This window comes from Bactrocera latifrons, unplaced genomic scaffold, assembly GCF_001853355.1.
Source record: "Bactrocera latifrons isolate USDA-ARS-PBARC rearing strain unplaced genomic scaffold, ASM185335v1 scaffold_82, whole genome shotgun sequence".
Lineage (NCBI taxonomy): Eukaryota > Metazoa > Arthropoda > Insecta > Diptera > Tephritidae > Bactrocera > Bactrocera latifrons.
Genome location: NW_017537512.1, coordinates 65,786 through 83,654, shown reverse-complemented (window position 1 = coordinate 83,654; position 17,869 = coordinate 65,786). Strand labels below are relative to the sequence as shown.

Here is a 17,869-nt window from a genome sequence, read left to right as displayed (position 1 = left end):
CAAACCTTGTTCAGCGTTGAGGCTAATTTTTGGCTCAATGGGTGTGTAAACCAGCAAAATTGCTACATTTGGGACAAAAAGCAACCTGCAGATAATCAAGAGCTGCCAAGTCATCCAGAAAAAACAACGGTTTCGTGTGGTTTGTATTTCGATGAAATTATCTTCTCGTGTTTTTTTTTTTCAAAAATGATGCCGGTGAGAACATGTCTGTCAATGGCGACCGTTATCGCACCATGATGCCTGAAATTGAAGCTCGTGAGCTCGATCATCACGCGTGTCATTCCAGTCGAAATGCTCGAACGAGTCATTGAAAATTCGGACTCAACGGATTTATCAGAGACGTAGCCGTGACCAAAATTTGAAAGTTATAATATTCAAAAAAAATAAATTGCAAAGAATATTCTCTGGAATGATAAAAATCAACCGCCAATAAATTTGAAGTTTCTGTGGGTTTTCCTAAAAAATGTATAGTAGAGAACTCCGAAATGGATCACCTGTTAGTTTCGGGGCAACCAAAGCTAACGTTTTTTTCTTTTTGTTTTAATATTAGGCTTACACAAACATAATTTTCTGAGTATATTTTCCTATACCTTTCTCCCTTATCTAATCAGTTCTCATTAGTTAGACATCAAAAACAAAATTGGCAATCGGCAAAAGTCGCATGATAAATACGCACTTAAAAATACTAATAAATGGACTGACCAACCATAATATACCAACCACAAGCACATATGCACTATATATGATATATACTTACATAAGTATAATATATGCTGTGACATGCCTCCAACGGTTGCGTTATCAGCACTCAAATACATTTGGAGACTCTAAAACTAACCCGGAAGACGAGGCACTTAAGAAATCTTCGATTAACAAATCAATAATACGTTGTATACATTGTATATACATATGTATGTATATTATATATATATATATATATTATATATAGTATATATTTAGGTACTAAGTAAAAATAAGAATCGTTAAATTTTTGTATGCTTATAATTTGTTTATTTGTATTTGTGTTTTTGTAAATGTATAAGGAAATTCTGTTCATGTATGTATGAATGTATGTGTGCATGTTTTGACTTAGGAAGAAAATATACGTACATATATATGATATTTATAACCATGTTTTCACTTAAAAAAGTATATATGTATGTATGCGCTACAAATTTGTTCCGCAATTATTACCGATATCTAAATTCGTAAGTACAATTCAAAAGAATAACGGCACAAAACGCGCCACAACACCACTTAGAGTTTCGTTTTAGACTCGAATTGAGCGCTACTTAACAAACAAAGAATATGTAAAACTTAAAACTGGACGATTATCACGATTCAACTGCGTTCTCACGCTCATAGGTTTCTTTCAGTTGCTGATATTCACGTATACGTGCCACGCCATATTCCTGTAAGAAATAGAAATAAGTATTTTTAATTTTGAAAAAAAAAAAAATAATAATAATTTTTAAAATTAAAATTTAATTTAGGAAAAAGTTTTTTATTTTTAAATAATGAAATTTAATTTTGGAAAAAAAAAAGATTTTTTTTGCTTAAGGAGTTGTACCAGTTGAGTTTTTTTATAGTTCTTGATATTATCGGGTCTTTTGGGTTCTAAAAATTATGATCCCGAAGATTTTCAGCCATTTTGTATTAAAATTTCAGTATAAAACAACAAAAAATGTTAACTTCGGCTGCAAGGAAGTTTTGGTGCCCTTTGCAAATGCATAAAGCGGTGTAATAAGATCGTTGTCTTGATTTTGACCGATCAGTTTGTATGGCAGCTATATGCTATAGTGGTCCGATCTCAACAATTTTTTCAAGGGTTATGGTATTGCCTTGGAAAATAATTCATACCAAATTTCGAGAAGATTGCTTATTAAATAAAAGAGTTTCCCCTACAAGGTGTTGATTTTGACCGATCAGTTTATATGGCAGCTATATGCTATGGTGGCCCGATCTCAACAATTTGTTCCGGGATTGTAGCATTGTCTTGTAAAATGATTCGAATCAAATTTCGAGAAGATACCTTGTTAATATAAAATAAATAAAAAACTTTTCGCTACAAGGACTTGATTTGGACCGATCAGTTTGTATGGCAGCTGTATGCTACAGTGGCACGATCTGAACCTTTTCTTCCGAAATTACATTATAGCTCTAGATAGTCATCTTTAGCAAACTTTGTGATGTTATCTTGTCAAACCAAAAAAGGTTTCTCCACAATGTCTTGATTTTAACCGATCAAATTTTTTTCTACGTTTTAAAAACTTCATGGCAAACTTAATGTAACCTGAACATTGTAAACATATTGTTTATTCTTATACACTCATATACAAGTTTAATAAACCCTGACCGAGAGCAATTCGATTGCTTTTTTCTCTATTCCCCGTATAAATTGTCAAACCTAAGCAATCCTCCAGACTGATCTAACCCTCTAAATGCATATTCACCACACTCACCCAGTAACCGAACTCAATGGTGGCCAGTGTCATCACCGCACTCCACACGCTCCAGAAGAGATGTGAGAACATGGAGAAGACACGCACCTCTGCATCCATGTCGCTGAGTTCCTGCGCTGTCGGCGTATAACCCGGCAAATCCTCATGCAACTTGCGCAAATATGAGCTATAGAAACGCTGACGTTGTTCCGTGCTGGGATAATGTTGCTTGCGGTGGTAATAAAATGGCGCCGCAGGGTTGCTATAATCGAAGGTCCATTCTATAAAATGATTGGCAAGATCGAAACCACGATAATTGTAAGCGCAATATTCGAAGTCAATAATTTGTAAATCTGGTTCATCATCATTACGAATTCGTGTATACTGGGTTTGTAGCTCGTCTTCAACGCTTATCACAGAGTCACTATAGATTGTTGCGTTGTTTACAAAATAATGAAAAAAATTATAATATTTATAAAAACAACTTGTTGGAGTAGAAAATAAATTGTAAAGTAAATATATATATAAATTATAGTAGTATGACGATATGTATTATTAGGGTGAGTAAAAAAAATATTATTAATTTTTAACTCTTAAAAATTTTTGCTCGACATTTTTTATTTTTTAGACAATTGAATTTCCCACAAATATTATACACATGATATTTTTTTTTATTAATATACTGAGAATTATTTTTTTCCCCAATAATAGATTGTAAACAGGAAAGCGTAGCAACTTCCACTTAATATTAAGAGCTAATATCTGAAGAGAAATTTTCAAAAGAAATTTTTCTGTGACAAGTGAAGTGAAAAAAAAATTCGACCACCCTAATGTATGTATATCTCGTACTAACCTCGCTCCATTTGTCTTATCGCTGTTGTTGGAATTGGAGTAAAGTATATTGCCCTCTTGCATATCATTGTGGCAGAATACAACTTTGTAGTTGCCCTCGTTGATGACAGATTGCAACCAAGCTTTTTCTTTGCGGAAATCGAAGCTGCGCACCACATCCACCAATGGTGTTTGATCGCCCCTTTAAAATTAAAATAAGAAAATTATGATTAATATGTAAAGAAAACAAGAAAGTACATTAAGTTCGGTTGCGCTGCAGCTGTTATACCCTACACAGGTGAATTTCTTAAAGCACATCTTTAACATCTTTATACTCATTTCGAGGGGTCAGTTTGTATGGCAGATTTGAACAATATGTTCGTAGATTATAGCGTTCTTATGGAAAGCAATGCATGTCAAATTTCGTCTAGATATATTGTCAAATAAAAATGATAACTCAAAATCTACAGGAGATCAGTTACTAAACGAGAGTTGCCACCTATCTTTTATACAATAAGTTTTTCAACAAGCTTGTTTTCGTACCCCGTGGTGTTGAATAAACTAGTTATTTCGATTTATGAAGGAATTTCTAAACGAGAGTTGCCACCTAAATATCTTTAATACAAACATTTTTCAACCAGCTTGTTTTCGTACCTCAAAGTGATAATAAAACAACAGGAGATTCGTCTATTTGGCTTATGAAGGAATTTCTAAACGAGAGTTACCACCTATCTTTTATATAAAATTTTTAATAAATTTGTTTTCGTACCTCGTAGTGTTGATAAAGCTACAAGGGATCACTTAATTAGGGTTTTGGAGGGATTTCCTAAATGAGGGTTGCCGCCTATCTGTTATACAAAAAGGATGTTCAAAAATTTCTTAAACTTGATGGACTTGATGAAAAATCAATACAAAAAACTCAAATCAAATGATTGGCCGGAAAAGAATCCGGGTCCGTTCCGGTTACGTAGACCTGACTGTCGTGGGTGTAAGAGTGTAAAAACTCGAAGCTTCAAAATATTTAAGAGGAATTACGTATTTTTGAACTAACAACTCGCGCTCGTTAGAATTAAACTACTTTTTCTATATATTAAATGTATAATGTTCTATGTTACTTACCAATCTGTTCGTGACAAAATGCCATTTAATGTTTTGAGCCAACGGTCCATGCAATTCCAGAGCCATTCTGGCTCTTTGGACATTGGTATATCCAATGTGTGTATTTCGGCCATTTTCTCGGCAATTTTCTGTGAAATTTTCGGCACCGCTAACTCACGTGTAAGTAAAGCGCGAGCCTGTAGATGACAAGGATATTATAAAAAATACAGTTTTACATTGCAATAGTTTTAATACGAAGTAGATTCTAGTTTTCAAAACAACTTACATTTAAGTATTGCTCGAGACGGCCGCCAGGGAATATGCCATATAGTTTTGGACCGAAATTTCTTTCGCTCAGCAATGCGAAGACAACGGATTCGGTGATGATGCCACCCAAGGCATCATCCTCCTCGCCATGTACTTCACCATAAATGCGAAGTAAAACCTAAAACGAAATTAAAATTATTTCGAAAAATTTAGTATTTTTGAAAGCTTTGGTCGGTAGTTGTCGAAAATTGCTGTATAGCGTGTTGTTTCTTGAGATACTTTACTACAGTTGAAACTGAGCAGCTCCACACGGTGGTCGCTAAAGCGCCAGCTATCTTGCTTAGAAAACATTGGTTATAAGAGATCAAGTAAAATCACTTACCTCATTCGGCTCACTATTCGACTTTCGTCGAATCACTAAAGGTTCCTCATTATTGTTGTCATTGGTTATGTAGTCGCTACTATCACCGTTCAATCGAAGATAATCCTCACTACCTTGTGGTGCTGTGGAATTTTGTGTGATAAACTGTGAGTTACTGTCGGTCGTTGGTAAACTTACATAATACAGAAAGTTCGACAAGCCGCCACTGTGAAGAAGGGGATTTTTTTTTAAATATATAGCTTTCAGTTCGATAAATAAATAAATATATATGCATATGTATATCTCTATAGGTATTTGTATGTACTTAATTACAATAATTTGCGCTTTAGTTCGGAAAACTCACTTAATCTTTTTGACAATAATATCAGCCGGGCTGATCGTTTTCCAGCGGCCAGTCAAGTAGTCGCGACACAAACGCGAAGCAAGCTCGCGAATTTCCTCTAGAGAAGCCTGTAATTAGTTAAATAAATATATACGTACTTATTAATTATCTAATAACTCAAAAAGGTTTAGTAAAATTATGGCGATTTCGTGAGATTATAGTATTTGTTTAGAGATAAGCAAAATTCCATGCTAGGTGGTGAAATTATTATTAGATATAAGCGAACTCGTTTGTGAATTTATATAACGGATGTTTGGGAAACGGCTATTGAAGGAGTTAATATTAAGTTAGTACAAGTATTAAGGGGGATTCCTATATGGGCTGTCAGAAACAGGGATTGTGATTTTAAGATTTAATTTTGTCCTATTAAGCAAGTATATCAAAAATATCTAAAAGGTTGTAGTTGAAATTATTATTTGACTTTTGTAAAATTCTCAGATCTCGTAGGATGTCATTCGAGGTTTTAATGAACTCCTTAGAGGTCTTAAAAGTTATTCGAATATGAGGTGTTGAAAATTGTTGCCTCTTTTTGATTTTTGAAGCCATATCTGCGATCTTTTCCAAGTCTATACTATACACTAAAACTTTCACTACAGGCATGTTACTTCAACACCTCTTTTACTCTTAATTTTTTCTTGGATATGTATCTTAAATTTCCCTGGCGATATAAGGGGGGTTGTAGGACTATATAATAACTTCTTATGGTTCCATGATGATTTTTGTAGCTTACTGGAAATAAAGTATAACTTTTAACGTTTTTTTATCCGCCCTGGGTGAGATTGTAACAACCCACTAATAACTTTGCCTGGTGCCGGCAAATTATTAGCAATATCTTTGTTTGTTTACTATTTCCTTCCACCGGAGCAGCTCCTTTATTGTATGGATATGAAGCGTTCCGAATCTAATATAATGGATATAGTTCTAGAGCGAGCAAACTTGTCAGCCAGCTCGTTCCCGACTATTATCTAAAAAAGTGGAGGCTTTCAGATCTGCAGGTTGGAGTTAGCTTAGATAGAACTTCGTCTGTTGGTTTACAAAAGTATTACACTCTTGAGAAATAAAAAATCAAGTAAGGAATGGTAAAGTTCGATTGGAGTCAAATTCTTGTCTTGAGTACAAAGGCGGAGAAATATTTTCAGTTGCTCAAGTTAAAAAACAAGCCGTGCACATGCATTCAACATTAGTAATTCAGTAAAATTGTGAGTGAAATACAATCCAACAGAGTGCGAAAAGCTTTATAAAGGGTATATGGGGGTTAGGCCAATATATGGACTGGTTTTTATTAATTTTTAGTGCTAGACTACATTATTATATTATATTAAGAATAAGTGGGCATCTTAAGTAATGTTAAGATATCTTACAGTTTCACCAATATTTCCGTTATGAAGCCAGGTAATGCTTCGGAGCTTCTCACATTCGATATCTAGACGCTTGAGTATAATAAACAAAAACACATGCAGATATTGAAACTTTCGAAATTAATTTCAATTATTATTTTCTATATAATATCTACTAATCTACATAATTTTTTATGTATTATATAAACCAGTTATCGTGGTTCTGAGAGTACAAAAATATTTTAGAAAAATGTGTTTTTACAGTTTTTTTTTTCTCATCTTCTTTCAAACGATGATAAACTAAAAAAAAAAATATTATTTAACACAAAGCAACAAATTTGGAACGGAAAACTCAAAAATTACAGATTAGAACAGTTAATGTTATTGTCTAAGACGCTACCAGTCCACAGTGGAATCGCAGGAAATTGTAAAGCTGATGAGCCAGCAAGGAAAGGCACCCTAGAATCGCTGTCTGTAGAATGGTTGCGGGTCGGTGCTCTAGTATCCTCTTGTGATCACCATCGGTACATTCGTTGTCGCAAAAGTCTTTTGGCCCAAGATCGATCGCAGGAGATCTAGTGATTTCTTTGCCCTCAGTAAGGCTAGCTTTTCCCTGTTTGTGGAGCTTTTAACAGGCCATTGCCTTATTGGCAGCCATACTGTAAGGCTGAGAATTTTATCAGCAGACGCCTTCTGTAGAAGCTGTATGGAAGAAGATGGGGTGGAAACAACTCAACACTTCCTCCATGACGGTCCCGCGTTTGAGAGGGTAAGACTTAAAAAATTGGGAGTTCATACCTTTAGACACCCTTCGAACTATTGGTAATGGAAATTAATCGCCTGTCAAATTTGTGTTGGCTACTAAGCGTTTCGAACATAGAAGTTCTTCATTTCTATGGCGTCACAAAGGACTACATATAGCAGTCCACGTGTGATCTCTCTAAATCAGTATCTAATTTGTTATCTTAGACTATTATGCAATATCCGAAGGAATTGTTTCGATCGGATAACTATAGCATATAGCTATCATCAAAACTGTACCATCGGAATCAAGAGCGTGCATGTTTTTTTTTTTAGAACTTTCTTCACGAAATTTGAAATGGTTTACTGTCTAAGGCAATAGTGTAATCTCTGATGATCATATAGCTGAACGATTAAAATCAATTTCTTGTAAGGAAACTTTGGCACTCTTGCAGGGCATTACAGCTTCGGTAGAACAGTTTTTTCTTATTTGACAATAATTCCTATAACCAACTCTAAAAGTAATACGATTACTATCTCATTATAATATTTGTATATACTCGCATATTTACTGATGACACCTATTATTTGCACGCATATGGTAAATGCCATAATTAAGTGATTTGAATAGCAATCAGCTTTATTGTTATTGATAATTGATAAGAGCTCCGATTTTAAGGCTTATATTCATACTGAATATTAACCGCAACCAAAGTAAATGAGAGATAAAAATTCTAATTAAGTAATAATTAGTAAATAAATAGAAACTTTGAATTGATTATACTAATCACTGTGTCATCGTTTCAAAGTTTCTATTTACTTTCAAAAAATTTGCCACTGTTGAGCTAAGAGACCATCATTATCAATTCTAAGTAAACGCATACTATGTGAATGAATCAATTGAAAATTGTATCCGTAATTTTGTTAGTCAGCACGAAAGCACTTTAAACGAAGTAAAACCTGTTTAGTAAACGAGGAAATCTTACCAAATTACCGCACAATTAATTGTATACTAAATGATCAAATTTGACCCGGATCCAATTTAACTACGCACGTAAACAATATCAAAAAAAAAAAAAAAAAAATATTCTGAAACCGTACAACCTTTTTTGTTATTTTGGTGTGTATTTTGATCTGCGTATGTCAATTAGTATGTGTTTGACAGCTGTTTGTTTACGATGCGGAAAATGTCCATGTCGATTTTTCCCAATGGAAAAAAAAAGCGGAACAACCAGTTTGCTTGAAATTTTTTATACTAAACACTATTGATATATATCAATGATTATTTTGATGGCACGTTTTTGGAACTGCGGAGTTTGCATTATCTTGGTGAAACTGGAAAAACTTTCTTTTTCTTCAAATGCGTCCGTCTTTCAAACGGTCCAATAACGCTATGTAACACTCGCTGTTGTTGGTCCTTTCTTCTTCAAGGTAGTGAATAAAAATTATTCCATGCGCATCCAAAAAATACAGACGCCATAACCTTCCCAGCTGCCTGTTTCGCTTTTCCCCGCTTTGGATTGGGTTCATCGTGCATATCGTTCCCGACTATCATCCAAGAAAGTTGTATATTTCAAATCTGCAGGTTGGAATTAGCTTATTGTAGATAGAGCTTCGTCTGTTGGTTTATACAAAGTAATTATCATTAAAAACTCGTCGTAACTTTTACTTTTCGAAAATATTCTAATCTTGTTCAGCAGTTGAAGTTTTTAGAGCCGAATGTTGGAGTTCGTTTCGATAGAGCTTTGTCTGTTAGTTTATACTATATATATGTATATACAATAATATATATGACTGTAAATTGGATTTCGGAGTGAAATGAAGGAGTCATATTTCATCCATTGTCACATACTCGTATCGAAAAAAAAAATTGTGTTTATTACACTTGAATACATACAGTGCTCCGAATCATCAACTCGTCGTTATTTTTGGTCAAAAGTTGTTTCACGCGGTACCCACTTTGTCCCAAATATTCTTGAATGATTTGATCTACACATTCAGTTTAAACATCTTCACTTTACGGTCGTCCAAAATTATTTTGTGGATTTTTTTGATATTTTCTTCGTTTTAGGCTTCCCTCTGCGTTCACCGTTTCGGTACCCATTTCACCAAGTCTAAATCGTTGATGGTTAATTTTTCCAGGGGCAGTGTCCGGCAACTCGTCATCAAGCCAAGTTTTTGCTTCAACTGTATTTGCTCCCACAAAAACCGATATTTTATTAACACGGAGAATTACTTTTTATAAATTTTTTTTTCACAATAACTAAAGCTGCTTCACTCAAAATGATATAATTCACAAATCAATGATCCATAAGCTACCAAATTTATACATGCGCGTTTTGATGGTTAGGGCTAACTAAAAAATCATGTGGAATTAATTCTAGTACTAGTCTAGTAAATATGTGCATTTATAGATAGCATTTCTTTGAAATTACTTAAGTCTCTCATGCGTTTATTAAAGTTAGTGAAATAATTCCTTGATCTCTTATGGAACAAGTATATTGACCGACCAAGGCGACTATTAATTACTGAGTTCCCACGACAGTTGTGTCTACCCGTACTTTTATCCGGCCAAGGATTGTCTATTCGAAGACAATGTTTTATATAGGAAAGGAATTGCAACAATCGATTGAGGGTTTTTTGACCAAAATATGAACTTTATCAGAAACTAGCGGTATTTCAGAGAGGACATAATATAGTGAGGTGAGGTGAGGTAACCTCGGTGCTTTCACAATGGGCCTCTTAAAAGTGTGTATGCAACGTAAGACATCCACCATCCACAATTGTGTGGGATATGAACTTCAAATAACATCAAAAAAGTTAAGTAAAGAGCAGTTGAAAATCGTCGGTTTAGCATTAGAGAGAGAGCAGCGGATCTCAACATCTTAAAATCGTCATGTTTTCATTAGAGAGAGCGAGAGAGAGAGAGAGAGAGTAGCGGATCTCAACATTTGTTATGAAATTACTAAAAAAAATTTTGGTTAAGGTTTCGGACGTGAGTCATTTCAATGCGAGACTCGTACCAAAAGATCTGAATATTTTGCCAAAACGACGTCGAGTAGAGGTCGCAGAACAGATACTTGACAAACGTCTTTTTATGAATAGATGTTAAATATATCAAAATCTGTGATTCATGACATTGTGACGGAGCACTTGAACATGCGCAAGGTGTGGGCGAAGATGGTCCTTAAAGTGCTCACTGACTGAGGACTTTCTTGTGAACAGCTACATTACCAAGATCGGCATCCCAACACTTCCGCAGCCGCGCTATAACGCAGATGTGGACCTGACGAATTTGTTTCTTGCTTGCCCGAAAAGGCCGATAAAAGGTAAGCATTTTGAGACGATCAAGGGGATCCAAGCAGCATGCACTTAGGCTCTCAAGGTTATTCCGGAGAATGCTTTCCGTGACGCCCTTCAATGCTTGGAAGTCGTGTTGACAGCGCTGCATCGACGCAGAAGGAGCCTAAGTTTTTAAAAAATTTTAACGATTGGTTCAATAAGTTTTTTTTAAATCGACTCAGTCCTATTACTTTGCCGACAAACCCTGTACAAATTTCTTAGGAGCTCCTGACTTTTAATATTACATTTCATGCAAGTGCACACGCCCATAAAACAAAATATTCTTAAGCAAACTAATATTGTATCTACTACGCATTTTTGCCTACTTTGTAGTTAGTACGTATCTGCCGTTATCAGTTTAACAAACTTGGCAGATAGGCTACGCGCCAGAGCATTTCAAGAGGGAAGCAGTCTACTCGTTGAGTGCAAAATAGTTGATAAAAACGTAGAAAATATATTCGCTTGGGTCTAAATCTATACATATGTATATCTACTTACTGACATATAAATATTTTGATGTAATATAAATATGCATGACATGAATAGAAAACCTGTTCTCGAATATTTGTGTACAAGTTATTAGCCCGGGGTGTCACGTGGCTTGTAACGACACTCGCTAATGTAAATAAATATGTGACTATCAATAGCTTAACCAGAATATAGACTTGCTGTTTAATTATTCTTATATGTGCCAATATATTATATTTCTCCTTGGAAATATAATTCGAATATATGAGAACAACTTGACATATCTTTTTGAAAATGAACATACTTTAAGGGGTTCCAAGCACTTGCAAGCCAGAAAAAACGCGTTTTTCTGTGAATTTTTTTAAGACGTATTTTGGTAAAAAGTAAAAAAAAACAAAAATAATGCACATTTACAGACTTTAATGTATTTTAATAATCGGGTATTGATTTTGAAAATTCTCGGATTCTCTTTATCCTGTAACCGATCTCTAAAAAAGGATCTCTGAAAAAAGCTGTCAGGCAGTGAGGATGAATTTTGTGTTTTGTGAATGTGTATGTTAACATGCAAAATTGCCGTATTTGGGACGAAGAACAACCTGAAGAGGTTCAAGCGCTGCATTTCATCCTGAAAAATAACCATTTCGTGTGGTTTGTGGGCCGGTGGAATTATCGGTCTATATTTTTTCAAAAATGATACCGGTGAGAGCGTAACCTTCAATGGCGCTTATTATCGCGCCATGACAACCGACTATTTAATGCCTGAAATTGAAGCATTTGGTTTCAACAAAACGGCGCCACTTTCCACATGTCGCATCAATCCATGGAATTATTGAAAAAAACACATTTTACGTTTTGGGCCAGTCGATTGGCTACCAATAAGTGTAATATCACACCGTTAGAATTTTTCCTATGGAGATACGTAAAGTCTAAAGTCTATGCGGACAATCCCGCTTCAAAACATTACGCGTGTCATTCGCCAGTTGCCAGTTGAAATGTTCGAACGAGTCAAAGAACTCGATAAATTATATAATTTAGATACCGTGATCATTTCATTAAGAGATTCCTCGCCTCTCTTGTAATCACATACCATCAGAGACAGTATTTTACCAAATTTATGATTTATGTTGAAATTCTGGTAAACTCATGTTTTGTTCACGAGTGTGAAAGGTAAAACAGCTGGATTAAACATGAGCTAAACCTTCAGGGTGGTCACATATGCAGCATTATAGTGTATCTTAAAGCTTTGGGGAGTAGTGAATTGCCACAATGAGATGCTTCCATTAATATCGAACTTGTCTTGGGCTCTGTAATGAAAGTCAACTTTTTTGGACTTAAGACATTGTGATGTCCGAATTTCTTTCCCAGGTTAGAACGGATCGGTTAAAAATGTTCCGGGGAAGTGTAACTGGATCTCGTCTTAGACATGCTCAAGCTAAACATATTTTCTTTTGAGAATTCTGGTCCACTTGTGTATTTGGTTTCTGTTAGAGACTAATGTGGATCAAAATATGCGGCAAATACTGCGAAAGTAAAAACTTGCTGGTGCTGGATATCAGAGGCTATGAACTACATGTTTTAAAGCAATATAGAAGTGCGGACTTAATACTGGAATCGACTATGTTTATTAAGTCGAAAAGTGATCTCTCATTTATATTTAAAAGAAATACCCTATAAAAATGCTTATAAGCTCTTTGCGATCGCTCAGTATTATTCCAACATTTTCATCGGCGATTAAACCACTTAAAAATTTACACCGCAGGAGGCCAATTACTAAGTTTAGTTACATACCAGCTGCTCAAGGTGTACGCAAATATATCATGTGTACTATTTCAAGAGCCTTTGATAAGATCACGAGAACTTAAACAAGTCATAAAAAAATTAAAAACCAATAATAAAAGTTAATGAAATAACTTTAGTTTTGGTTATAATAAAATATATTTCGTTATAGATAAAGAATTTCAACACAAGAACCTGTTAATGAACTCGATATAACTGGCATACGCAATTCGCCTTTGATAAGAGTACAAGTTGAGTGTCAACTTCTTACATATGTATTTATGGGTGTACTTAGCGGAGTAATTAGAAACCATGAAGGAAATATAAACTTCGGTAGCACCGCAGCTATAATACCCCTTTACACACGCAGAAGATTCCTTATAGGAATTTCTCTTCGATCAGTCAGTTTGTATAGCTGGAGTGATTCTATCGGAACAATTTCTTCGGAAATTGCACCGTCGCCTTGGAAAATAATTCATACCGACTTCGTGAAGGTTTCACGTCAAATCAAAAACGTTTTTCTTACTTCATTTCGATAGTTTAGCTATATGCTATAGTGGTTCCGACAAATGATGATGAATGTCCAAGTCGTACTAAAAGAAGTTAGATGGATCTTTGGAAAGAACATTACGTGAACAAAATACAGACAGAAGGGCATGGCTGAATCGACTCAGCTCGTCATACTATGATCTACGACGTTTCCTTCAGGATTTTCAAACATCGTGGGACACTAAATATACCCTTTTCAGGCTATTAAAATTCTTGAATGCTGTTGGAAACTAAACTTTTTAGGAAATGAGGAAACACGCGCACTTGTTCTAAATAATCAATTGTGATAATCTCATTGAACCTCTTAATACATATAAAAAGTAATACGTCAAAGGCGCCTCTATGCACGCACTTTTGAACTAACGGGTGCGAAAATTTAAGTATATAAATCATAATTAACTGCTGAACACTAGATTAGATTAAAACTCATAAAATGCTTATCGCAAAGTTAGGTTAGGCCACAGTGACAACAAAAAATTTAGAAAAAGTAAATAGCCCCGGAATTTTTAGACAAATCATTCAAGAGACTTGCGCTTACTTGTATTCACATGGAGGTACTCTATATCCATATATTAATAAATTTTTATTTATTAGCATAATTATATCCTGAACATGGTACACCCGATGGATATGTGGATGGGACGGAATCGTTGGAGAAGTGACGCAGTGAGTTTTTTCACGGAGATCGAAGTTCACGATCAAGGTTGGAGGAGGAGTCTTCTGTCGTGAGCTCTCAATCACCTCTCGTTTCCGACTACCAGACCATTGTCTTTCTAACAGAAGTACTTCAAAGAAGTACGGCTTTTTTTAGTAAGCGCTGCTCAACTTATGGGGGAGGCAAAAGCCAGTAGGGCCAGAGTGGAACACGAAAAGTCTCTGTAACTACTAACTCATAGCAAGTTTCAGTATCCCATTGTCACTCACAAGGCTTTCCTCAGACTAAGGTTGAAACATCTTGGTTGCCATACTTTCAACGAACCCGGTAAATTGGCTGGAGCAGATATTAGCCAGCTCAATAAATTTGTTGCTGGCTTTATGCGCTTTGTAGATATGATGGTCGTTTTAATACGTAGTTAGAAGTTCTGGGCATTACAATGGACAAGCGTTTCTGGCAGTCGTAGTTGTATTATTTGTTGTCTTACGTGGTATATTTTCCAAGGCGAGCCGAGCAAATTCTTCCGATTCGACCACTATAACATATACCGCTCATGAAAAAAGACATTTTTATATCATTTCATGATGATGAGAGACCCCCTTCGGATGATCCCTAAAGCTTCGGCTTAAAGATCACTGGCTCTAAACCAGTTTTAAGCAAAGTTGTTATTTTTTTTTTAAATTACATTTTTTTTATTATTTAAAAGTTTTTATAATTTTTTTTATTATTTTTTGTTTAACTTATTTGTTTTTTTTGAGGTTTTTTCTAACCATACATAATTTTTTTATTTTTAAATAATATATTTTATTACATTTTCTCTTACTACGATTAAATAATTATTTTCTGACATAACTAAACACTGATCAGGGAATATAGAGTTTACCACGAATTTTGCAGCACTCAGTAGGAAATATCGGAGAAATATGACAAGCTGAGTCGATTTAGCCATGTTGGACTGTCTATATATATTATAAGCGAACTCAGTCCTCCGTTTTTTGAGTTAATGTTTTGAAATTTTGCATATGTCATTTTGGCCGCAAGAAGCTGCTTATTTGCCTGAACCATCGATATCGGACCACTATAGCATTTGGCTGCCATACAAACTGATCAATTAAAAAACAGTCCTTGTATGAAAATTCTTTTATTTGACGATATATCTTCATAAAATTTAGCACGGATTAGTGTTTAAGGCAATGGCACAATATTTGAAGAAATTGTTCAAATCGAACTACTACAGCATATATGTAGCTAGCATACAAACTGATCCATTCAAATCAAGATACAGATATTTTTAAACGCTTTTATGCTACAGGAAACACACTTGCGACAATTATGCTTTATAGCTTCAGTGCCGCAGAAGTTAAGGGTTTTTTGTTTTTGTTTTTACCATATACATACATACATATGTATGTGCCATATATGCATAAGTACAGATGCTTTTACAAAGAAGTTTTTTGGAATCAAAATGAGCACATTCACAAATATCTGTCCGGAGTCATATGATAATGTGGTACACATGCAGCAACAATCACGTGGGTATTTATTGTTACTGGCAAATAATGCTGTTTTTAAATAATTTTATAAAAAATACATTATTACGTAACTAAGAACTTCAATAGCTGAAATATGTTGAATTTGGAGTTACACTGGAACTTTCTAAGAAACACCTTTTTATATTACAAAATATTCTATTTAACTAAGATATCAGAGTACAAAAACAATGGAATTATTATATTTTCTGCATATTTTTTATATTATTTTATNTTTTTAAATTAATTATTTATTTGTTAAAAAGTGTTATTTAATTACAGTAATTCTGAAAAAATTTCAAAAAAATATATGAATAACATAAATAATATAGTTTTACTTATTAAAAAAGTCATCGTTTACATACAGCAACAAAAATTTACATAAAACATATTATACATTTGTATTATCGTTATTAACTTAATAATAGCGGTATTATTTACAATTTTAATAATTCACCATTTTATACATATGTTATGCAAATCGCTAATGTTCTATGCAAAATTTTTCTGATTATCTGCACGTAAACAAACAACAATTGTTTTTGCTTTTCACACATGCGACGTCACTTATTAAATTCGATGTCGAAACGTCAAAAACAAAGTTAAAAAAAAAATAAACAAATCACGCACCTGCCACCTAACAACTAAGTAAACTTTATCAAGCAACAGCTAGAAAATTGGGCGCACCACCTTTCCCCGTTGTATCCGATGAGGTGATTCTACGATAATCTTTTTTTACACTTTATTTTTTCTTATGATTATATGTATGTATATGGATGTGTGGTATTTTTCATGTTTTTTTTATTGTTTTTTTCATGTTTATTCATATTTTTTTGTTTCTATGCTTATTTTTTTATGGCAAATTCACTTACCGTTTGTAGGTTCGACATTGAAAATCGGCACTGCTATTTCACCGGTGTTATACAGTGTTACGTTTGACACTTGGTAACTGCGCTGAATTAAAAAACAAACGGACACACACACACACAAAACGGAAAATCACCCTTACAACACACAATGTAATTTAAGTATATTTTCTTCGTTTTAAAATTTATTTGTGCACGTTATTTTGCTAGTGAATTCACTTCGTGATTGGGAATACAACAGCTGTACCCGTGTGTATGTATGTATATATGTGGCTATAATTTTAATAATTCACAAGAAAAAGGCTGCAATTATAGCTGCGATAATAAGTTGTTGTTGTTAATTTTAGTTTTTTGTTTGTTTCAATATATATTTATAGATGATATTTGTCTGTGCACCACATATGGAAGAAAAATAATACGCACACACGCACAAGAAACTGTAATGAGCAATTGTTTTAGTTTATATTATATGTATGCCTTCGCTAGTATGCATAAATTTTTATTTTATATGCTTTAAAATTTTCTGTTTTTGTTTTTCTTTTTTCCACTGTCTGTAAATTTGCCTTAAACATTCAGTTTTGTATTTTTTTGAAAACACGTCAATTCAAGTGTTGTTTTGCGCAGCTAAAAAATATAACGAATGCTCCTTGTTCACAGCTCGTGAGCAACTGGCGTATCGCGCATTTGGTTAGTGGCGAGCACGACATTTGTATAGAGTGGTTATTTTTTTGGCTTATCTTGGCTCCTGGCACAGTTCGCTGCTTATCGCCAGCATTCTCAATTCTTCCGGTTTTACTCATTTTATTGCTCACTGCGTTTTGAACGTTTACTAGAGGACATTGACTAAATTTTCGTTAATTACGATGCGTAATTCATCATGAATTGGTGTGGCTGCAAAGCACATACAATATAAGTATGTATATAATGCGGTTTACCTGTGTAAATACACAATTCCTTTGCATTTTGGCTCTTTCAATAATTGTCAGTTATTTGTTTTTTTTACTTGTGCTCTCAACTTTTCGCACGACGGCGCTGGTGTGTGTTCGCTAGACAGGTAGAGCAAGCAATTGTTAATAAATCGCGAATAGCGTATGCTCTTTGGTACTACCAACGGTATCTCTTAATATCTAAGATCACTTGACGCTCTTAGAAACTTCAGTGGCAATTATTGTATGCATATTTCATTAGAAGCAAAGAACAGAAAT

General features: G+C 34.3%; 1 protein-coding gene across 2 annotated transcripts; it reads right to left on the bottom strand.

The window, feature by feature from the left end:
• Positions 1-1,094: 1,094 nt before the first annotated feature.
• Positions 1,095-17,346, bottom strand: LOC108977009 (choline/ethanolamine kinase). Of its 2 annotated transcripts, XM_018946494.1 has the most exons (9): positions 16,671-17,346; positions 6,763-6,831; positions 5,363-5,469; positions 5,020-5,224; positions 4,657-4,815; positions 4,392-4,567; positions 3,295-3,474; positions 2,463-2,865; positions 1,095-1,412 (listed from the first exon to the last, which is right to left on the bottom strand). In XM_018946494.1, exons 1-9 carry the CDS (start codon positions 16,686-16,688, stop codon positions 1,335-1,337), a joined length of 1,395 nt encoding a protein of 464 aa, XP_018802039.1. In that variant the 5' UTR covers positions 16,689-17,346; the 3' UTR covers positions 1,095-1,334. The 2 variants fall into 2 exon arrangements, with proteins under 2 accessions (XP_018802039.1, XP_018802040.1); XM_018946495.1 differs by lacking the exon at positions 6,763-6,831.
• Between the last annotated feature and the right edge of the window lie 523 nt (positions 17,347-17,869).

What these genes read in the sequence shown, in the direction of transcription:
- LOC108977009 (XM_018946494.1), bottom strand. An exon ending in ACGGAAATATTGGTGAAACT is followed by an intron (nt 5,470 to 6,762) that starts GTAAGATATCTT and finishes AACTAATTACAG; the next exon opens with GCTTCTCTAGAGGAAATTCG. An exon ending in GATAAGACAAATGGAGCGAG is followed by an intron (nt 2,866 to 3,294) that starts GTTAGTACGAGA and finishes AACAATCTATAG; the next exon opens with TGACTCTGTGATAAGCGTTG.